The sequence below is a fragment of the Sinocyclocheilus grahami genome, unplaced genomic scaffold (assembly GCF_001515645.1).
Source record: "Sinocyclocheilus grahami isolate Dianchi unplaced genomic scaffold, SAMN03320097.WGS_v1.1 scaffold1128.1, whole genome shotgun sequence".
Lineage (NCBI taxonomy): Eukaryota > Metazoa > Chordata > Actinopteri > Cypriniformes > Cyprinidae > Sinocyclocheilus > Sinocyclocheilus grahami.
Window position 1 is genome coordinate 161760 of NW_015506307.1, and position 24034 is coordinate 185793.

Genomic DNA, 24034 nt, shown 5'->3' on the forward strand with positions numbered 1-24034 from the left:
GTCATACGATGCTTTTTTAAAGATCATTATTTTGTGTATTTGGTGTAACTGTTGACATGCTTTAATGTTCAAAAAATACATTATTTTTCAAATACTGTACATTATTGTAGGTCCTCTATGCCCCGCCTCTCTCAAACGCTTTGTTTTCTACAAAGTCCCTCCTTCCGACAAGCAATCTGGCGCTTCTGAATCAACTACTGTTTTGTTATTATAGCAAAGTCAGAATTCTCCTCCTCTCCTAGGTTCACGAAACGGTCGTCCATAAAATGCATTGCTGTTCTGTTGTAAGTAATCTTAAAGATTCTTAAATGCATCTACTTCCGGAAGGCCAAATAAAGTGCTTTTGCTTTCGCCTAGAAACACACAGCGTCTCCCTGACATGGCTGCTTCAACACTAACTGCGGTTACTGAAACCACGCCTTCTTTCTTTGAGTGCACATTTGGGCACATTATGCTAATATTTCCACATAGTGAGGCAGATATGTGGGGGCGTGTTAGAACGAGCCATTTGAGGGGGGCGTGGCAGAGTCTTAACTTTGATAAAGAAAACTTGAAATCGCATCATATGACCCCTTTAAATGGAAATTGAGGGACATACAGAAGAGCCATGTCAAAGGATCTTAAATGTCTACTTGATGAATAGAGAATAAGAAGATCTTTAAGACAAGAGCTTGATCATTAAGAGCTTTAAAAACAAGCAACAAAATCTTGAATTGGACCATAAAATGGACTGGGAGCTAACAGAGCAATGCTAAATTTGAGGTAACATGGTCATATTTCTTTGTCTGAAGCTAATGAATTAAAAAAGATGGAACAAATGTTAGAATTATTAAGAACTATATGTAAGGTATGATTCAATTGATATTTACTGTTGTTTATGCTATTTGTGTAAAGGTATGTTAATACAATAAGAATTTGTTTGAAAAAAACTTTTTTTTACCCTCTGAATTTTGTGAGGCTCTGAATATTTTAGCTTACACGTCTAATCACACAAAAAGTTAAAAAATAAAAAATATATATATACACATACATATAAACAGCATTCACTGCATTTTTCTAAAAAATATATACAGTGCCTCATACTCCATTTTTTTCACATTTTATGTTGTAGCCTTATGCTTCAAAAAAAAAAAACATTTGTGATGACTTTCCAAATTTATTAAATAGGAATAACTGAAATGACTGCAAAAGTATTAATTCCTAACTCTTTGGCAGTGATTACAGCCTCAAATCTTTTTGTGTACGATGTGACAAGTTTTGCACATCTGCATTTGTGTGTTTTCTGTGTTTCTTCTCTTCAAATCCTCTCAAGCTCTGTCAGGTTAGGTGGACAGTTATTATCTCTAAAGATGTTTGATTGGATTCAAGTCACTCTTGTATTGGCTTAGCTGTGTGCTTAGGGTGATTTTCCTGTTAGAAGATGAACATTCTTCCCAGTCTGGTTTTCATTAAGGATATTTCTGTATTTTTCTGCGTTGAGCTTTCCTTCTACCCCAGGGGTGACCAATCCTGCTCCTGGAGGGCCACACTGTCCTGTAGAGTTCAGCTCCAAACTAGGGTTGTGCGATTAATCGAAATTGCGATTTGAGACGTTGCGATTTCCTAATTGCAAAGCCTGCGATATGGACGCGATATTACTCCATTACTCTGTTCCAGAGCATATGCATGACTGCCAGCCTTGAGTTGCAGCGTCTCGTAATGATTGTTTATACTCGCACCCGGCTCCGCACCGCAAGTCTTCACGAGCGCATCTGGCAGTATGGATGAGGCTTGACGCGTGCGCGCAACCTGTGTCGACTCGCGCCTGGCTCCGCGTTTAAAACGAATGTAAATTCAGTCTAACTGCTTGCTAATTTCACTTGGATGAAATGAAACATTCAGCACATTTTCCACTTGCTCTTAAAATCCCAAATACTTAAAATGAATAAATCAGCCTATGTAACATATGTAATACTTTAATAATTGACTTAAGAAATACAGTTCTTTATTTATAAAAAATAAACAAATATTTTCTGTGAAATTCAGTAATTAAATTAATTCTGTAAAAGTAGTTATATCATTATAATCTTGCCTGCTGAAAAAAAAACAATAGAACCCCTCCCAAACAGGAAGTGAAGTAAACAGAAGAGAATGACAAAGTAACGGTCCACATAACAGAACATAAACCTGACAATAAGATCGTTAGGTTATCGTTAGCCTATATGTATAGCAGTTAGCCTAGTTGTAATCTGATTTTCTAATCTGACTGGACAAGAGACTTTCTATTGATATTTCCTCCTGCGCTTCTAGACGGGCTGTCAGTCAGTGCAGTTACAGTGTTGTGCCACAAGGTCATTCAACTACACGTTCAAAAACGCTGATTCATTCATTCAAAGAGACGTAATGAAACACGCTGTTGAAATTATTTTAACTTTGAGCGCCACTTTAGAAGGCTCAGCTGACCAGCTATGCGTCGATGCAAAGACAGAGATTTCGCTTTCCTTGGACATGACAACCTATTTTCACAAATATATATGACTCGGCCTGGAGGATAGACGCAAGTAATCTCACACTCAGTTGATCTCTCTCTCATTCACTGTCTGTTTAGGCTTGTTAAGTGCAAATCTACGGAGCCTCTGTACAAATCAGCATTGTACACATTATGTTATCGTTACTAACTTGTTTAATATTTAGTCCACATGCATGAAGTGTAAAACGAGAAGGGCATAACCTTACGAAAAAAGAAAACACGCAAAAATCGTGGTTGCTGCGGTTCTTGTATTCCTCTGCGGTTTGCTCGTCAATAGTATTGCGATATTGCAGTTATCGCGACAGCCCTAAATTGGAGCTAAACTTCACAGGACAGTGGTCTTCCAGAACCGAGTTTGGACACCCCTGACGAGTCTCCCAGTGCCTGCCACTAAATAACATCCTCCCTGCATGATGCTGGCACTATCATGCTTCACCGTTGTGATAGTGTTGTGCAGGTATGTAGCAGTGCCTGGATTCCTCCAACGTCACGGAGTTTCCCAAATTTTGTTTCCCATAGTCTTGAGATTTGCGCATACGCACTCTTTTCCCCCCACGATGGGGGAAGTTGTGGCCTAATGGTTAGAGAGTCGGACTCGTAACCCAAAGGTTGCGGGGTTCGAGTCTCGTACCGGCAGGGATTGTAGGTGTGGGGAGTGAATGTACAGCGCTCTCTCCCACCTTCAATACCACGACTGAGGTGCCCTTGAGCAAGGCACCGCTTACTGCTCCCCGGGCGCCGCAGCAAAAATGGCTGCCCACTGCTCCGGGTGTGTGTTCAATGCTGTGTGTGTGCACTTTGGATGGGTTAAATGCAGAGCACTAATTCCAAGTCACCATACTTGGCCACATGTCACGTCACTTTCACTTTTAGGATGAAATCTATGGAAAGTTTTATACATGAGGCCCCTGGACATTACAATGAGTGACAATGAAAACCAACCTGTTTGTTCCTCAGTATCTTCATGTTTGACTCTGAATGCTTCTTCAATCTTCACGTCTTCGCTCTCCTCTTTAATAAACTCCATCTTTATAACAGTGTGTCACGAGTCTCAGTTGCTTCAGCAGGAGTTTTTCTGTGTGTTTGGACACTCTGTCCTGTTTAAGATTAGAATAATTAACAGAAAGACACATATAAATCCAAACTAATTCTCTGGGTGTGTCTCAATCAGCTCCCTGTAGTTCAGTAGTCAGCGTACTAGTAAGGGAGTCAGTCAGAGTGAGAGTTAATGGACTTACATCACCTGAGAAGACAAAGACAACCAAAACTAGCACTCAAATGAATAAAACAGTTTTAACAGATCACACTAAATTCATTGAAAACATTTGCAGTCGGTTTGTAAGTTATTACACTGGTTTGTGTTTGTTGTTCTCGCTGCATTTACACCGTTTTCAAGCAGCAGGTGTCGTCCGCGTGCGCTGACTCGAACGATTCAAAACAGAATCATTTAGAGAAGAATCTAATACAACTGACTCGGAAAAAGTTTCGAAAAGCCGTTTCTCTCATCTCTAGCTGCCGGTGACGTAGTTTTAACCCAAAATATAGTACAAGTCATATGACACGTTTCACAATCACATACTGTACCTCATTGTCCGAGGAATGAAAAGCAGGTAACATTGATACCAAGAAACAAACATTTGGAATAGATTAAACCAAAGATACATACATACACCTGAATATCAGTGTTTTATGGCTTTAACTAATACAAATAACGAGTGGTAACTCAGCTAATCTAATAGGGGAACGTACACACAACACATGCATATACCAGAAACAGTTATAACTGATTAATTATAGTCTAAAATAAAGAAATGTCTTTATGTGTGTGTGTGTGTTAGTTTGGCCATTTACAGCTCTTTGGGAATGTGTTTGAAAACTCCAAATGAGGCGATACACTGCCATGCAAATCAACTGTTCCTGCTCATCTCCAAACTGGATCTCTTCTCTCTACTTTCCCTAATTTCAGATTCAATTATCAGATTTGTCAGTATTAATATTTTTATACTTAGATGTGTTTTTTTCAGATCAAACTGTAACACCGTGTGTCCCAACCAGACGCGACGTGCTAAAAAGTATCTTTTCCTTGTAGTTTATGCCCTAACCACCTGCGACAGTGACAATAAGCGACATGGGATTCTATTTTAGGAACGATTTTTATTTGCTGCGATGTTGCGGCAGGAACACCATACAAAATATGACAGTGATAATCTCAGGTACTGATTATGTGCTTTATTCAATGTTAAAAGTGTCGAATGGGAGTTTGAATATTATTTTGCGTTATCTTTATAGTCATAGTGAAAGCAACAATAGATATTTTACCTCAGCTCTTGAAAATAAATTAAAGCAATTTTGTACGTTAAAACTGAACTCACTACGAACCAACACGTGTATTACATAAAGATATCAGTCACTCAAAATCATCTCAGTTCAGTCCATTCACATTTGAATCATCTATTTTCCGTGTCCACTTTTCTTTTCTACACACTCACCATGTTTTTGCAGTTACATTGTATCTACACTGGAATGCGACAAAGCATTGCAAATCATTTGAAATTTGTGTCAGTACGTTATGTAAGAATCCACCCGCCAGCCCAAAAAGCGGAATCCAGCAGCCTGGTCGAAGGTTTAATGTGTATTCGGTCTTTTACTTGCGCTTCTGAATTTATGAGGATTTGGTTTAAATTTTAGTCTAGCTCCGTGTTCAATCTGACTCCAATTTCACATGATCATTAAACTTAGGCAATATTTCTATTCAAAAGCTGATCACAGATATCGATTGTTTATTCATTTAGATATTTTAGTATTCTGGGCCGAATAGCAAAACAAACTTGTAGCCAATCCGCAGTAAGGGGCATAACTACTCAGGATGTGGAGGAGAGCGCGTTCAGTGCACGGGACGGACATTAGCCGAGCGACAGAAAGATAGAGATGGCGGATAAAAAACCAAAGAGGAAAACGTCTGCGGAACAAAAGAAGGCTTAGGACCCGTGTAAATATCGGATCAGCTTTCCAGCGCTGGAGAGAACTCAAGGAGCGGAAGGCCTGTGATCGGACGCCGAGGTTGCTTTGTTTCTTCTAGAAAGGTGAGTAACAACGTGTCTGCTCCGCAACAGCTAAAGTCTGTCTAGTACACTGGACACGACAAAGTGACCGTTGAAAATCATTTGAAATTTGTGTCAATACGTCATGAATGGAACGCAGGAGCAGTTTTGCTTTGTTTCACAGAACTAATCGTTGCCTGGGTTGCGTACGTATGTGTGGGGTAGAGCTATCAAAATAGGGGCGATACACTTTTGGGGTAGGGGCGTGTTTGTTTTGGTGATTTCAAATGTCAACATTGGCTACCAGAAATCGCTTACCCCACCTTTAAGGACCTAACATCGCTCAGAAATTCACTCGGCCAACTGTGAATGCACGGACACAAACTTGCCAGTTCTGTAACTTACTCCGAGGATACAGGGTGATTATAATACCTTTAAGTGACGCACCCTGCTAGCAAATAACAAAGTTTTTTTTTGTTACAAAAACTGTAACTTGTTAAGCCAGGTGACAGACAGAAATCATAAGATCCCTAATGGAGAGCCTCCTGACCCGCTCATTGGTACTCAAGTATGATCTGCTCTGGACGCAGGTTTGCGGAAATGTTAAGACTACACAATAATCTACTTGAAAAATTATTTCAGAAGAGATCAGAATAAATCAAATATAACAATTTATTATTTGTCAGGTAAAATTGTATCATGCCGATTACATAATGAAACAATTAGAAGCCAATTTAGAAAAGATCATGCAATTGTGAATCACATTGTATCCGCGTGGCAACCCTACTCCTGTACATAGACACTGTAGCCATATGGGAAACAGCCAAGTGTTCCACGCAGGAGACAAACAAATTTAACAGTCACACATGTAACAGATATCCTAATTTAAGACACACGGTCTAAAATGCATAGCAAAGCACTTCTTTAAAGGTGTTTTAGAGAATAAACTTAACTAGCCTATGTGCACATGTAGTAACACAAACAACTATACAGTGTGCTCTATGGGCACAATGTGTTTAACACAATTACATTTTTGAATCATACCTGACAGCAGAGAAGACACACAGCAGCGAGAGTTCTGGTGCAGAGCTCCAGAGACTCTCACACACTGCATGGGGGTTTTTCTGACTACAGAATCCCAAAGTAGTGTTTTGTCACTTCCCTTTATATCTCAGACCGAAAACTTGGGGAGTAGTGTGGATGCCAGACATAACTGGAGCAAAAGTTATGTTTTAAAACTGAAATGCACTAGTGTAAACAGGGCTTTACTTGTCCATTTATGGTCATTTATGAAACATTTCTTCCATTTTCCAGCTGAAGGGATGGATTCCTCTCATTACATATAAAATTCAGGGCTGCCAACTCTCACGCATTCAGTGTGAGACTCACGCAATAGACACTTTTCTCACGCCACACATCCATTTTCTCACACAGTGAAAAGCACCCTAAGTTGAAAATGTAATAGGATATTGGCAAAACAGATTTGGTAAATGCTTCAAGTGCGTATTTGTGTTTGCGCTCTGGAGAACGTCAAAAGTTTCTATTTATGTGTTTTGGTAGCATTGAGCAACGTAGCCAATCACAGACAGAAAGTTTCAGGAGCGACTGACACATCCCTCATCCCTCACATAAATGTGGGCTTCATTTTCGAATGGAAGAAAAAAATAATTTGTTAAAATAGATGTAAATGCAGACTAATAGATTATAGAAAAATATTTGAATTTTCATGTAAAAATATATCTTAATTGTCATTTACAAAAGTAATGACTAGTAAATCTTCCAATTCTCTCACTTGTCTTTTGCTATTCGTTGTGGTAAACGGTTATTAGTTTTGTAGCACTGCAGCAGTTATTTTACATAATTTTATGATAGAAACGCTGTACCATGATGACGTTAATTACTAGGCTTGTCCAGATCTCAGATGTACTTTAAGAAATCTAAAAATTCCGCTAAAAATCTTTACTGTTCTACTGAAGAATCAAAGTCACCTACATCTAAGATTGTGAGTAAACTAACTGCACATTTTTGGCACTTTAATTAATATATTGATTCTGACATAAGATAAATCAAATATATAATCAATGCCTTCATTCACTCAAAAAATAATTTCACAGTGATACATATTTTCTGGTGCCATTTTAAATGACCAACGCAGTTAAAATTGAAAGCTTTTTTCACACAAATAACATAAAATAGTCTCACATTTGCACGACTTTTCAGGTGTACTGTAACTGGGATGACAAAATACCATTTTTATCACACTGATCACAATTGGTGTTCTACCTCCAGAGTAAATGTGCAGGTGATTTTTTAAAAAACTGATTTCTAACCCATTTCTCACCTTGAAGAAAACTGCAGTTTCTTTCCAGAATGTGCTTGCAAATGACGTTTCAAGTTTCTTTGACTTGTAAATCTCTTGTCACACTGAAGACATGTGTAAGGCTTCTCTCCAGTGTGAACTCTCATGTGGACATTACGGTTTCCTTTTTCATTAAAAGTTTTTCCACACTGTTGGCAGGTGAAAGGCTTCTCTCCTGTATGAACTCTTGTGTGAACCTTGAGGTTAGTTTTTGTTGTGCAACTCATTCCACAGTGATGGCACATGAAAGGCTCTTCTCCAATGTGAGTTGTTACATGATTCTTAAGGTGATTTGTGTCTGTGAAACTCATTTCACACTGATGGCATAGAAAACAGTTATCTCTTGAGTGAATCTTCATGTGGTAATCAAGATTTACTTTACATCTGAAGTTCATTCCACATCGAGCACATACGAACGGTTTCTCTCCAGTGTGAATTCTCATGTGGACATTCATTGCTGCTTTATGTTTAAAACACTTTCCACAATGAAGGCAGGTGTAAGGCTTCTCTCCAGTGTGTTTTCTCATGTGGTTTTTAAGAGTTTCATTCTGAATGAAGCATTTTCCACACTGTTGGCAGGTGTAAGGTTTCTCTCCTGTATGAATCCTCGTGTGAACTTTAAGGTTTTCTTTCCGAGTGAAACTCTTTCCACACTGTTGGCAGGTGAAATGACTTCTAGCTCCTGTCTTCTGAGCGCTTTTTCGAGAAGTCGTCTTTTTAGATTTTTCTCCAGTTCTTAAATCGTGATGTTTCTCATATAGATCTTTCTCTATCTTTACATCAAGTTCTTGAATCTCCTCTTTCAGTGGCATCAGGTCTAAAGTGGAGGAAAAAAATAAATTAAAAAAATAGTTTCAACCCAATTAAAACTCACAAAGCAACCTATGGGAGTTTTGGGGTTCAAATGTTTAATATTGACTTGGATAGTCCAGTCATCTGTGCACTTATTTATAGACTTCCTAAATACAATAAGGAATTTATTAATGATTTTTCAGACTTTTATCAACTGTGATTCCTACCTCTTATATCTTATTAATTTTAATATTCTTGATTGTTGTCCTGACAAACCATTGGTTAAAGACTTTTTAGATCTTGATGATTCTTTTAACCTTATACAGCCTTTACTGGGGCCCACTCATAGGCATGGGCACACGCTGGATTTAGTGTTTTCTTCTGGTTTTCCATTTGTAATGTTGACACTGCTGATATTCCTTTATCAGACCATAAACCTGTTACTTTTAATGTTTCTTTTTCAGGCGTCCTGCAGAGTGACAGGCCATATTGAAACCACGTACCAGGGGTTAACCCTTAAAGGGGTCATGAATTGAGAAATCAACTTTTACTTGAGCTTTTGATATACGTATAAGAGGTCATCATACTAAAAGAATATCCTGTAAGTTTCAGAACTGAAAACATCCTTGCTACGGAAATAAAAGCTTTTATTGACACCATGTCCAACGAACGCCAGATCCTGGAATGATGACAGGTGAAACACCACCTCAACAGAAGAATATCAACGCCTAATTGACACGGTCACTGCATAACCTTCCTTCAGATTCAAATATTAGGAATGTGTGGTTGAACTTTATTTTTAATGAAGTCTCAGCTCACGCGAGTAAAACATTGAGTGTTTGTTCGCTTCATTCCACCGCTGATTCCTTTGTAAACAAGATGACACTGGATTTGTAGAGAGACTGAGATTAAAAAGCAATGCTGTGCCGTATATATTGGATCCGACAGGTATAGCGCAGCAGACTTATGCGAGTAAAAAATATTTGTACTATGTGTCACTATTGCTTTGTTAGAGATCGCTTGATATGTCCTGATTGTGTGTACGTGTCTAAAGTCACAGAAGGCTCTAAATATGAAGGGCGTAGCTTGTCAAATGGCGCTTTTCCACTGCATGGTACGGCTCGGTATGGTTCACTTTTTGGGGGTTTTCCACTGGGTACTAAACTTTTTTTAGTACCACCTCGGTTGGGGTTCCAAGTGAACCGTACCGTTACCAAAACGTGACGTGTAAACTTTGCTGATCACGGATTGACCGGAGAGAATCGTCACTACCTGCGTCACTGAACTTGCGACACAAACACAAAAGAAGCGCTAGATTTAAATCAGCACAGCCAGCGAAGGATCGAACGCAACTGTTTTGAGCGAGCGCACCTTTTTTTAACAACCAAAAAGTTTTGTTGTCTGTTGCGGAAGAACAGACGTTCCTCTCGTTGATAGCAGAGGAGCGGATCCAGCGAAGGCTTGATGGGGTGACGTAGAATTAAAACTTTTTTTAGGAGTCGTGGTAGTAGGCGGCGCAACTATAACGACGTGAATAATCCCGAGCACTCTAAAGCGGTACTGAACTGAAGCGGCAGCTGCTAGGGGTGTGAATCGTCACTGGTTTCACGATTCGATTTAATTTGATAACGATTATCAAGTCAACGATTTGATTCGTTATCACAATGCATCATGATTATATCAAATTTATGTTGTGCATTTTTATTAAATTATATAAGCAGGCTACTTTTTAAACTAACTACTAATTAATAATAAATCAAAACAACTGTTTAGAACCAAATTAATATAGCTTCAAAACATACATTACAAGCAAATATAAAGTAATAAATGGGGAAAAGACAATTACAAGTGATAAACAAAAAGTACTTTAGTATCTGAGAGTGCTTTAAGTATCCGAAAGTTTACAGACAATCATAGTTATGGATTTTTCTTTTTTCCTCAGCATTATTGCTGTTTGATTATTACTAATGAGATCATAGACAATGGCAGCTTTAATAGGCTGCATTCACACTAATGCACAGACATATTTCAACATATCAGATGCTTTGTCCTGTTCTGAAAACATAACTGACTGTGTTTACATTAATTTCGTATCATAAAAGTATTTGGAGATGCAAGTGCATTTAACCGCAGCCGCGATCAAGCTTCAGGACAAACAAACACAAAGCAAACATGAAAGTCTGTCAGTATGTGAGTTTCGTGCATCTAATACTGCATTCCAAACGGCATCAATGAAAACACAACTAGAGTAAAACACTGAAATAACGGCGGGTTGAAACACACTGCCAAGCAATGCGCACGTGTCTCACAGCGCATATCATGTGCAATGAAGCCTGCAGCGATTGTCTCTAGCATACACACGTACCATATGTGGGAAAACGCACTAAGCTTGGTTTTTCCAAAATGTACCCAGATCTTGGATTTAAAAATACTGGGTGCATTTTTTAATACTCGTGTGACAAGCGTATGCGGATGACGTCATAGGCTATAATCGATTATGGTCTATTACTGCATCGATGCAGAATTGTCCATGTCCGCATTGCAATGCATCGATGTAAAGATTTCAACACCCCTAGCGGCTGCGGTCGTGGGGATGTAACGAATGGTGTAACTCACTTATTAACCACCATAGTACGATGCATTGTTGTGTAAACTAACTAGCCAGTCACGACTGCTTCCCGAACATGGTCGCATCTCCATTGTTTGAACCCCATTAGTTCAACAATTTAGGGCCATTGTTAATGACGTTACACATATGTGGTGGAGTAATAACTTCTGCTAATTAATTGAGTCAAGATCTCGGAGATGCTGCTGTATTGAACATGGCACCTGATGGCTAATTTACTATTTTTGTGCTCCCTGTCATTTTGCTTTATTTGATGTTTGATTCATTGTGGGTTCCCTCTTACGTCATACTCTGGGGTTCCCCAAGGAAATTATGCATGTGCTCAAAATTCAATGGCGCTTATTGAGAACGAGCTAAAATATATTGTTTGAAATGTATATATATATATATATATATATATTCAAACAAAATGGCAGATATAGATTGTACTGCATGTTAGCTTGCTTATTGTGCCCAAAAGCATAATTTATTTTAGTCCATATGTCTTATTAACAAGAAACCATGCTTCCAACCACAGGTGGAGGAGCTGTAGTTCCAACCATGTAAGTTTGCAATGCTGTTTGCGTATGTTGGTATGGACTATGGTTTCGGGAAACACCGAATCGTTGAACTATGTTGGTAACGACGGAACTTAAGAACATAGTTGGCTAACAATGCTTTTGGGAAACGCACTCCTGGTGGAAGGGTTGGAGACGGGCTTGTCCCTTTCTTCGCCCTCACACACCAGGTCTAGTGTTCTCTCTCAGGGATCGGAAACACACTCTGCGATCTCACTCTTGAGGCTCAGGTTTAAGATGCTGATGATCAAACAGATCGTGTCTCAAATCAGGTCCAAGGACTGGTTTGTCATGATAGATTTAAAGGACACAAACTTCCAGGTATCCATCCTTCCTCGACACAAGAAGTTCCTGAGGTTTGCTTTTGGGGGCGAAACACAAATATCGGGTTCTTCCTTTTGGCCTAGCACTCTCACCTCGCATGTTCACTAAGTGTGTTTATGCTGCATCTGCGTACTCAATTATATCGACAGTTGGATTGATATTAGCTCAATCACAGCAGATGGTGGTTTGGCATCAAGATGTCGTCCTCTCCCATATGAAAGAGCTGGGGTTGAGGCTGAACGCCAAGAAAAATGTCCTTTCTTCAGTACAGAGAACCACTTATCTGGGCATGGTGTGAGATTCAACCACGATGCAGGCACACATGTGTGAGTCAATCCTCACAGCGAAACAAACTGGAATGAATAATTCAATCGAAATGCAACAGGAGTCTCTGTTCTCTCTGCCATCTCTTATGTAATCAGCCTGGTTTCCTTTACATTAATGCTGTTTTGGACTGATTGTTTGAATGTATTGGCTTACTGGATCATTGGACTGAAAACTTTCCCGGAGTTTAGTGGCTTAAAATGATCTGATCGCAAACAGAGAAGCAAAATCGGCATTTATTGCATTAAATTATTTTAACACGTTAAGGATTTTTGAAGAAATCACATGCGTTAACGTGCTACACTGACAGCCCTAGTATTTATTAACGTAATTCATTAATGCATAAGCAGACTTTAGCACTGCATACAGATATATTTCTACATTATGTGGTGATCAGAATCCCCATCGGATTGCAATCAGAAGTTATTTCAAACACTCGCTGCTGTCTGAAAGTGAGTTTTGAGCTGGATATAGTTTTAAATGTCTTAAATATTCAGATTAGCTGGTAGCCTGATATGAAAACATGGGAAATGTTCTGTGGCGTTGACGTTCTCCTGACTCAGATTAACTTTCATGTATTCATGACCACAGTTGGCCTGCTTTGGATCAAGGAATTCGATAGGCCAAAAACCCCTGGCTGCTGGCCCTGATGAGGCACAATGAAGCCCCGCAACTGACAGGGGAATCGCAACTGGCCCTGGCACACACTAACATACTCACTTTTTGCCCATCAAACGCAATTTATGACAATAAACTGACAAAAAAACGATCAGGCATAACATTATGACCACTGACAGGTGAAGTGAATAACATTGATTATCTCTTAATCACGGCACCTGTTAGTGTGTGTGATATATTAGGCAGCAAGTGAACATTTTGTCCTCAATGTTGATATGTTAGAAGCAGGAAAAATGGGCAAGCATAAGGATTTGAGCGAGTTTGACAAAGGCCAAACTGTGATGGCTAGATGACTGGGTCAGAGCATCTCCAAAACTGCAGCTCTTGTGGGGTGTGAACCGGGTCAAGGCTCATTGATGCACGTGGGGAGCAAAGGCTGGCCCGCTTAAATTGCTCAAGAAGTTATTATGCCTATTTACCTATTATATCTTTTTACAAGATGTAATATTGGTCTTAGGTGTCCCCAAAATGTGTCTGTGAAGTTTCAGTTCAAAATACCCCACAGATAATTTATTATAACATATTGAAAATTAAATTTTTGGGGCAGGTCTAAAAAAAAAAAAAGAGCTGTTTTGGTGTGTATCACTTTAAATGCAAATGAGCTGCACATTCCCGCCCCGAAGAGGACGTGGTGTATACATCTCTGCTTTGCATACCTACAGCAATAAGCAGCCAGTAGAAGCAATATGAATGAGAGTGAGATTTGAACCGGAGTTAGACACAGATGAAGGATAGACTCCAGCAGGAGAAACACATATGAGAATGAACCAGGACGTCTCTGAATGGTTTTGATACATTTATGTACTTGTAGAGTTTTCACAGCCCATTTGCAAAGACACACACAAATGCTTCGATAACGTTCGCTATGTGCTTCAATGAAACGACACACACACACACACACAAATACGGTTCAAACGTTAGCGAAGCACTATAACGACTAGGGATGTAAGAAAATATCAATACACGTATCGCGATATTTTGTTTGGCAATACTGTATCGATTCTCAAAAACACAACATCGATATTTAAAAAATTTTTTTTTAAATCATACAAGATTCATGGCAGTTGTTTCGTTTTGAGTTTATATCCAGACCGCTAGATAGCAGTCTTCTTAATCTCTGAACTTAAACGGTGACAGGAAGTGCTAGCACTTAATGCTAGCGTTAATACAGTTGCTTATAATAGAGGATGATACAATTGTTCCAGCTCCAGCGTCAGTGTACAAAGCTGAAGTGTGGCGTCATTTCGGCTTTCGTTACAGACAAGTAAGGTTGGGTACCGAACTCGGTACTTTTAAGGGTACCGACTGAATTGCGTCGGTACTACAGAGTACCGATTCACGTTAAATCGATCTATGCCAAATTTCGGTACCTGAGAACGCATCTGGCTCATACGTTACTGAGAGAGAAAGAGAGACCCTGTGACGTGAGGTCACCCCTGCAACTCGTTCAAACACACAGGGCAAGCCAAAATGTTCTGAAGTGTGGTTACAATTCTAGGGCCATATGGTTTCTGCGAAATCGCGGACGGGATCATGGAGTCCATTCATAAAAACGGAATTTACTCTATAGTGCGGAATGCCACGGAATTCGTAAATTTTTGGACGAATAAATCAAAAGTAGCCACTGCCACTTAATACGAATCGCGATATGAACTAGTGTCTGTGAATATTAAAATGCAAAAAGACGGTTTAAATATGAAATCCTGCATGTTCCACTTGGCTCTGTATGTATGAATGGCGGAAACGCGGTTTTGTTTACTACACAAATACTGAAGCACGCGTGACGCTAGCGGTGATTTTTGGCCTCTGCGTCTCACTATATGACGGCATGAACACAAAAACTTAATCTCCAGAGCTGCTGTGAGAGTCACTTCACGAGAATTTTACCGTTTCATTCGAGAAAACTAGCATCATCATACTGTATATACACACAGAAACTTCATGGCAACCTGTCAAAATAAAAGTACGGTTTAACATGTAACAGAAATATATTACTCTTGTATTACTTTTGTACAGTATAATGTACATCTTTAAATATTCAATTTTCTATCAAATTTAAAACAAATGATAAAAAATAAATATTACAACCAGATTAATCACTTAATTGTAGAAAAAAATTATACAATTATTAGCCTATTAAACATTTTTTTAAAGGAATATTCACACAATTTTTCTTTCATGTATTAATTTCAACAGTAAACCTCAGTTTGTTTGCAAAAAATAAAAGGGTTTAATTTTCATTTGATTTAAAATAAATGTTTGATGCCTTCATTTGATTTTCAGAAAAATTCAAACAAGAATGTTGAAATTGAGACTTTTGGACTTATTTTTTCACTGAAATAAATGTTTTTGTAATTACACAGAGAGTAAAGTACCGAAAAAAGGTACCGTTGGGTAACAGCACAGAAATTCAGGTACCGATAACGGTACCGTACCGGTGAAATGTGAACGGTACCCAACCCTACAGACAAGGCACAAAAGAGATTGACAAAAGTCATGCGGTGTGTAAAATGTAAAATAACTCAGTCAGATCTCCATTTAATTTGCAAAGATATGCGCCCTCTCAGTGTCGTAGAGAATGAAGGCTTCCGTTATATGCTGAAAACTCTGGAGCCTCGCTACACAATACCATGCCGACAGCACATTACGGACATCGCTGTGCCCAACTTGTACAAGGAAGTAAAAATGAGCGTACTAGAATCTCTTAGCTCAGCGGAGAGAGTGGCTTTGACATGTGATGCTTGGACATCACGAGCCACTGAATCGTTCGTAACGATCACAGCACATTACATAACGACTGAGTGGAATTTGGTCTTGTATGTACTACAGACAAGAGCGATGCATGACAGCCATACGGGGGATAACATTGCAGAATTACTAAAGGAGGCCGTCACTGAATGGGGTTTAGAAGAGAAGCATCCCGAGATCGTAACAGACAACGCATCAAATATGAACGTCGCGGTTGGACTTGCAGACATGACCCACATACAATGTTTTGCGCATAGCCTGAATCTCACCTCACAGAAAGCACTGAAATTGCCAGCTGTGGAGCGACTACTTGGCAGGATCAGATGTGTAACAAGCTTTTTCAGACACAGCACCATAGCCAGCCACCAACTTAATGGCGCTTTTCCACTGCGTGGTACGACTCGGCTCGGTACGGCTCAGTACGGTACGGCACGGCACGGCACGGCTCAGTTCGGCTCGGTTTGCGTTTCCACTGCAGTTCAGTACCGCTTTAGAGTGGGCAGGATTATTCACATGTCATTATAGTTGCGCCGCCTCTACTGCCGCGACTGCTAAAAAACGTTTTCATTCCGCGTCGCCCCATCAAGCTCTCGCTGGATCCGCTCCTCTGCTATCAATGAGAGGAACGTCTGTACTTCCTCAACAGCCACTTTTTGGTTGTTAAAAAAGGTGCGTTCGATCCTTCTCTGGCTGTGCTGATTTAAATCTAGCGCTTCTTTTGTGTTTGTGTCGCAAGTTCAGTGACGCAGGTAGTGACGATTCTCTCCGGCCAATCCGTGATCAGAAGAGTTTACACTTCACGTTTTGGTAACGGTATGGTACGCTTGGAACCCCAACCGAGGTGGTACTAAAAAAATTACCAGGTACCAGGTACCAGGTACTGTACCCAGTGGAAAACCCCCCCCAAAGTGAACTGTACCGTGCCGTACCGTGCAGTGGAAAAGCGCAATTAAACACAAACAAGGCCTGCTCCAGCTACCAAAACACAGGTTAATCACAGATGTTGCCACAAGGTGGAATAGCTCTTATGACATGATATATTGGTGTTAATTTAGTTTTAATAAATAGTTGTTGTTAGATAATTTACAAAATAGAAATATGCAATAGGATGAATTTGGTCTCAGATTATGTGTTGTGATAGTTAATGCCAATTTACTGTAACAAATAATAGTTTGATTTAGCAAGAGGAGGTACAGTGTCCAGTAATGGAGACTGACCAGTCAAAGGATGTTGAAGATCGCCTACCTGACTGTGAGGATGGCCCTGCCTCTACCTCCCTGCAACCCATAAAGAGACCAAGGAGATCATGTGCATTGGCTGACTTGCTTGGAACGGTATTTGCCACTTCTGAAAACAACATTCCACCAAAATCTGCACATGAAACTACTGCAGCTTAGATTAAGAGGTTTAGAGAAGAAAAACCTTTGACTCTCCAAGAAAACCCACGCAGTTGGTGGAAAGAATATGAACATGTGTACCCTGAGCTATCCAAACTAGCAAAGGGTGTCCTGTGCATTCCAGGCACAAGTGTTTCTGCGGAAAGAGTTTTCTCAACCGCAGGAGACTTTGTAACTGCACATAGAAGTACTCTTAAATCTGAGCATGCTGACCAGCTGATCTTCCTCCAGAAAACCTTGTCATTAAAAAAATAAAGAAAAACAAATACAAACTGAATAACCTGTGTAATACAAGTTAAAACCGTTCTGAGAATGTTGCATCTGTATTTATTTTGTTTACATTCGTTTTGTTTTCTTAAGGAATACTGCAAGAACTTTATTTTTCATTGATATTAAGCAGATGTAATTATTTTGTTCAGATCAAATTGTTCTGACATTGTACGTTACAATTGTAAAAAAAACAAAAACTGTGAACCTTTAAAGCAGGATCTAAAAATATATATACACATGTATGGTCTGTTTATTACAGCTTATACATTTAATTTAACTAAGAATCCTGCAAGCACTTTATTTTGTACTGCACAAAAAGTGGTTCAGTAATGTTGAATGCAAATGCAGATCCCACTGTGTTCTGGTTAAATTAAAAAAGATTCTACAGTTTTCATATGGTGGTGTGTTCTTAATGACAGCTTTCCTAATGTAACAAATATCCCAATATATCACCTTACTTATAGTATTTTTAATTTAATCATTTTTAAATGTATCGCAACCCCTGTATCGTGATACGATACAAGGGTTGATGCGTATCGTATCGCCAGATTCTTGCCGATACACAGCCCTAATAATGACATGACAATTATGTGAGGGATACTGTCGTGTCATGTTCAAATATTACTTCTCGTACAGTGTGACACTTACTTCTTCTGGAGGTGAAGGTGGATCATTAACAGTTGGTACCAATCCATCATTCAGTAACAACCTTTTAGCAAAGCCTGTCTTGTATTGCCCCTCGCTCACAAAGCAGTCAGTGGTGAAATTATTTGCGCAGACAAACGCATTTTGGAACATTTTGAGGCGCATTACCTTCAAAAATAAAAGTAATCCACTGCGTCCTCAGTGGCTCAGATGTTGGGAGCACATGAAGACTTTTATGCTCAGTCTTATACCCAAACACAGAACACCGGGATTGTTTAGGAGACATTGTTGCCGTTACAGCTGCTCGAGCGCAGAGAAAATAGAGGACAGCGTACAACCAAACACAACTCGCTGAGGGCAGAAACTATGGTAATACAGGACTGTCAGTCAGTGGCCGTGGGCGGGGCCTAAACATTGTGACGTCACAATGCTAAGAGAATCAAAACGGCATGTCTAATGAGACTGGTTTAGTTTAATGGGGATTAAAAAATAAGGAGTGGGTGGATTTTTATCATTGTAGGGTGGTTGTGTTCACACACTGCCAACACACATTTATGTCCAAACACCATATAAGAGTGGAATTTGCATAATAGGTGCCCTTTAACGCTGGTTCTGATGGAAATGTGTCAGAATACACAGTGCATCGCAGTTTGTTGCGTATGGGGTTGCATAGCCACAGACCAGTCAGGGTGCCCATGCTGACCTCTGTCCACCACCAAAATCGCTAACAGTGGGCATGGGAGCATCAGAACTGGAGCAATGGAAGAAGGTGGCCTGGTCTGATGAGTCACGTTTTCTTTTACATCACGTAGATGGCCGGTGCGTGTGCATCGCTTACCTGGGGAACACATGACACCTGGATGAACTATGGGAAAAAGGCAAGCTGGCGGAGGCAGTGTGATGCTTTGGGCAAAGTTCTGCTGAGAAGCCTTGGGTCCTGCCATCCATGTGGATGTTATTTTGACACGTACCACCTACCTAAGCATTGTTGCAGACCATGTACACCCTTTCATGGAAACGGTATTCCCTGGTGGCCGTGGCCTCTTTCAGCAGGATAATGCGCCGCCACAAGGAAAAATGGTTCAAGAATGGTTTGAGAAGCACAACAATGAGTTTGAAGTGTTGACTTGTCCTCCAAATTCCCCAGATCTCAATCCAGTTAAGCATCTATGAGATGTGCTGACAACAAACAAGTCCGATCCATGGATGTCCCACCTTGCAGCATACAGGACTTAAAAGGATCTGCTGCTAACATCTTGGTGCCAGATACCACAGCACAACTTCAGGGGTCTAGTGGAGTCCATGCCCGGGCTGTTTTGGCAGCAAAAGGGGGACCAACACAATATTAGCAAGGTGGTCATAATGTTGTCCCTTATACACTGTGGGTGTAACCCATGTGGGGCCTACAGAAAGGCATTTTCAATAATGCATCATTCAACAGCAAGTAACAGCGCCCACTCACAGCATCATATACAAGCTGGTCTCAGTCTCTCTGTGAAAATCAACCTGTTACTAAAGTTCAAACGAGAATGATTTTGTTCCTCACATTTATGTTGTGGGTCTTTATGTGAAGTAAATCACACGTGTGCTGCTATATGAATTCAAGAGAAGAAACGCATGTCCTAGATCAGCTTAATGTGAGCACTTCTGAGGATAGACTTATTTATGGATTGATTCAATTAATATTTATTGGTAATTAATTCAGATACTGTATGTTAAGATATCAATGTTACAGAAAATAATGTTGTTAATGTCAGCTAATAATAATAATGTCGGCTTTGAGAATGAAAACCAACCTGTTTGTTCCTCAGGATCTTCATGTTTGACTCTGAATGCTTCTTCAATCTTTATGTCTTCACTGTCCACTTCAATTAACCCAATCTCTGTTTGTTCCTCAGTATCTTCATGTTTGACTCTGAATGTTTCTTCAATCTTCACGTCTTCTCTCTCATCTTTAATAAACTCCATCTTTATAATAGTGTGTCAACGTGTCTCAGTTGCTTCAGCAGGAGTTTCTCTCTGTGTTTGGACACTCTGTCCTGTTTAAGATGAGAATAATTAACAGAAAGACAAATTAATACAAACTAAATCTCTGGGTGTGTCTCAATCAGCTCCCTGTAGTTCAGTAGTCAGCGTACTAGTAAGGGAGTCAGTCAGAGTGAGAGTTAATGGACTTACATCACCTGAGAAGACAAAGACAACCAAAACTAGCACTCAAATGAATAAAACAGTTTTAACAGATCACATTTAACAGATTACACTAAATTCATTGAAAACATTTGCAGTCGGTTTGTAAGTTATTACACTGGTTTGTGTTTGTTGTTCTCGCTGCATTTACACCGTTTTCAAGCAGCAGGTAGCATTTATACCAGACATAAATTAGATTAGTCAAGTGAAATACATTAGATTAATTCAAGTGAGCTTTGTCCATCATACGTGGGGACATACAGAGGAAAAATGTTGTACTACACATGACCATGGTGCTACACATGTTAAACATATATGAACAAACATGGGCATATACAGGTAAGACATGAAAATGTATCTAAACATATAACCTATATAGATCTACGTATCTAGCATGTAACCTATAAACACTAAAAAGAAAATACAACCTTATAAACCTACTCATAGCTAGCCTAAATGCTTAACATAAAACTTAGACATATGGATTTATACAGGACAGTGCAGAGCTACAGAATACAGTACAATAGAGACATTCACAGCAAAAAAAGCAAATCATTAAATAATGAAAATGTAAATAGTAATAATGCATTAAAAATATTGCGCAAATTCATAAAGCAGAGTTCATACATGTGCCAGACCATATATACAAGAATCAGTGTTTTTCTTCTGATATTAATAATACTGACATTTAAAGTTAATTTTAGTCTAAAAACTTGGAATAAAATGTATAACAATCTCTTTCAAGAATCAGTAGATGATAAAATTATATTATAATTTATATATTATATAATAAATATAATAATGTCTAATAATGAACTATTTCACAGATTTTTTTAATGAAATCAATAGTAAGTCTTCGATGTCAAGGGTCATTTGTTGTGATTCAAAACGCTCACGAATGAGTGAACAGACATAATTTACACCTGCTGAACTCTGTAGAAAGTTCTGCAGTTTTCCAAAAATAAACATCGCATTTCAATTTATCTTAATTATTTTACAGGACATCTGGAGCTATAGACTTGAGGAGGATGTGACAGGTTAAGATGAGGAGAGATGAAGAAGAACAAGTAGGAGATAAAGAAGAAAAGAAGGAAGATGAAGAAGAGCTTCATACGATCCGATCCATTAAAGCCTGACAGCATCTCTGTCTTCTGTCAGTAGAGCAGCAGTTACAAACACCTGCAATAGTATCAAACAATCAGATTCTGTGTCCCACCAACATCAAATCAATATGCGGCTGGTCATTTATGGTTGTGAAATGTTCAAGTGTTATGTGTGGCTTTATGTTTGTATGTGTAGCGAATCAGCTCATGACAGGAAATATGAATAATTAACCATAACTAGTTATAGTTAACTATTCATATTTTAGATCCGCTGTAGATATTTAGCTGACCTCTCAGGGTCAACTGTCTTGTCAATTCTAATTTGTTTTTGTAATCACTTGCCAGTGACTGAATTATTGTTTATGATAAACTGATTCACGATACGAGCCGCACGTTTTCTGTTACTCATGCGCGGATGCACTTTACTTACACACACAGTCACAAAAAAACGTTCATAAATGCTAAAGCATGACAATGTTACATTCAACAATTATTAATTAGTTTATTACATATAAAAATCCCCTGAACGTCTTTATCGATTTAAACATATTTATTAACCTTCTTTAAAAACACTAACCTTTCTTCAGCCGACCACAGTTGCAGGAGCGCGGCGCGGTCTTACGACGTCACACCACCAGACCAAAATAAAAGTTTCTGTCCAAAATCACGAAATATGTATATGGCAGAGGAATTCAGAGGCGAATTCTTGGCAAAAATGCAGGTACATCTTTAAATACACGTTGTCCAATGATATGTCTGGATGTGTTTGGATGCATAAGCTTTATTTCACCCTCTAACTCTTAACACTTTCTATTCTATTTTAATTCTACTTTATCTATATTTGTCTTTTTTATTCTTTATTTTTTAAAAACTACAAAAATCAAAAACTAGCTTTCTATTTTTGTATTATATGTATTCCGTTAGATCATGCCTCCATGCCAGAATTATCAGATCCAGCCTCGGATGCCAGATCCTGTCAGAAAATATCAGTTTTGTCTGGTAACAGGTCATCAGAGTTGTTGAATACCCATAACCCATTAACAGCAAGTCTTGTCTGGTACCCAAAACCAGTGTTTTGTCTGGTATCCAAAACTTATTGTAGCTTCTATTAGCCAAGAAGTTGACTGAGCAAAGCCAGAGACGAGCAGAGGCAGGAGACGAAGTAATGATGATAAAAAAGGAGCAGAGTTTACTGAATAATCTTACAGGTGCATCTCAATAAATTAGAATGTCGTGGAAAAGTTCATTTAATTCAGTAATTCAACTCAAATTGTGAAACTCGTGTATTAAATAAATTCAATGCACACAGACTGAAGTAGTTTAAGTCTTTGGTTATTTTAATTGTGATGATTTTGGCTCACATTTAACAAAAACCCACCAATTCACTATCTCAACAAATTAGAATATGGTGACATGCCAATCAGCTAATCAATTGGTCTTATGAAGTATTCTTATTTGTAGAGAGTGAATTGGTGGGTTTTTGTTAAATGTGAGCCAAAATCATCACAATTAAAAGAACCAAAGACTTAAACTACTTCAGTCTGTGTGCATTGAATTTATTTAATACACAAGTTTCACAATTTGAGTTGAATTACTGAAATAAATGAACTTTTCCACGACATTCTAATTTATTGAGATGCACCTGTAGTTGTGTATGTTTCAATGCTCAAACTTTGTCTGACAAACACAAATCCAACAAGAGTTATTATACCACAATCGGTAGCAATGGAAAATTACTGGTTCACAACATCATTCCATAAACTTTGAATTCCCATAAACGTTCCCTGTTATCCCTTATTCATGAAGACAATCATCCCTTGAAACACACATCATAAGACTAAACAACAATGGAAAATATTAAAAAACAATAGTAATATAAGTAATCAATGAACAAATCAATGGCATGAGTATAAATGGTTAAAATGATCATTATATATGATCAAATGGAATAATAAAATGATTATTTGATAAATAATTATAAATGAATGAGTGAATTAATATAAAAGAAAGTAAAGAACAACACAAATGTATGGTTGCTCTCTTGAAGCAACACACACAGAGTTTGCATTTGAAGATCCTCAGATCCTCCACTGATGATCACTTACTTCCCTAACTGCTGCCTCATTCAGTCATTCCCAGACTTCCTTATTTTTCACCTTTCCCTTGAATCGAGAGTCCATTATAGTGGCCTCCTCAAAACAACACCATCATATATACAGTATCATCATCCTGCACTCTCTCTCTTTCACACACACACACACACAGATCTTACTGTCTTTATGAGTATTTATTACACACATTTTATTCATTTATTTTTTTATTTCAGTACAGAAGTTCAGCTGCAGCATTAATGTAACAACCCTCTACGGACAACTTGGCAACTGAATTGCCATTGGCTAGTAAATTTTTTTGTTTACTCGCCAGACTGAAATACTATACATATATATATATATATATATATATATATATATATA

The 24034-nt window shown here is 38.7% G+C and overlaps 2 protein-coding genes across 7 annotated transcripts in view; both read right to left on the reverse strand.

Annotated features, from left to right (window-relative positions):
- Positions 1-24034, reverse strand: part of LOC107567104 (gastrula zinc finger protein XlCGF7.1-like) — a 358002-nt gene that overhangs the window by 4226 nt on the left and 329742 nt on the right. For 4 of the 6 annotated variants that reach the window (XM_016252720.1, XM_016252721.1, XM_016252717.1 and 1 more), the window contains exon 2: positions 3452-3606. In XM_016252720.1, the coding sequence (XP_016108206.1) occupies positions 3452-3536 (85 nt within the window). In that variant the 5' untranslated portion in view covers positions 3537-3606. Of the gene's footprint in view, positions 1-3451; positions 3607-20448; positions 20454-22137; positions 22197-24034 lie in introns of those variants that run through there. The other 2 variants (XM_016252719.1, XM_016252718.1) reach the window with 2 other exon arrangements.
- LOC107567098 (gastrula zinc finger protein XlCGF7.1-like) lies at positions 7888-8721 on the reverse strand. Its single transcript, XM_016252711.1, has one exon. It carries the CDS (start codon positions 8719-8721, stop codon positions 7888-7890), a length of 834 nt encoding a protein of 277 aa, XP_016108197.1.

What these genes read in the sequence shown, in the direction of transcription:
- LOC107567098 (XM_016252711.1), bottom strand. Translation starts at nt 8,721, where the DNA reads ATGCCACTGAAAGAGGAGATTCAAGAACTTGATGTAAAGATAGAGAAA.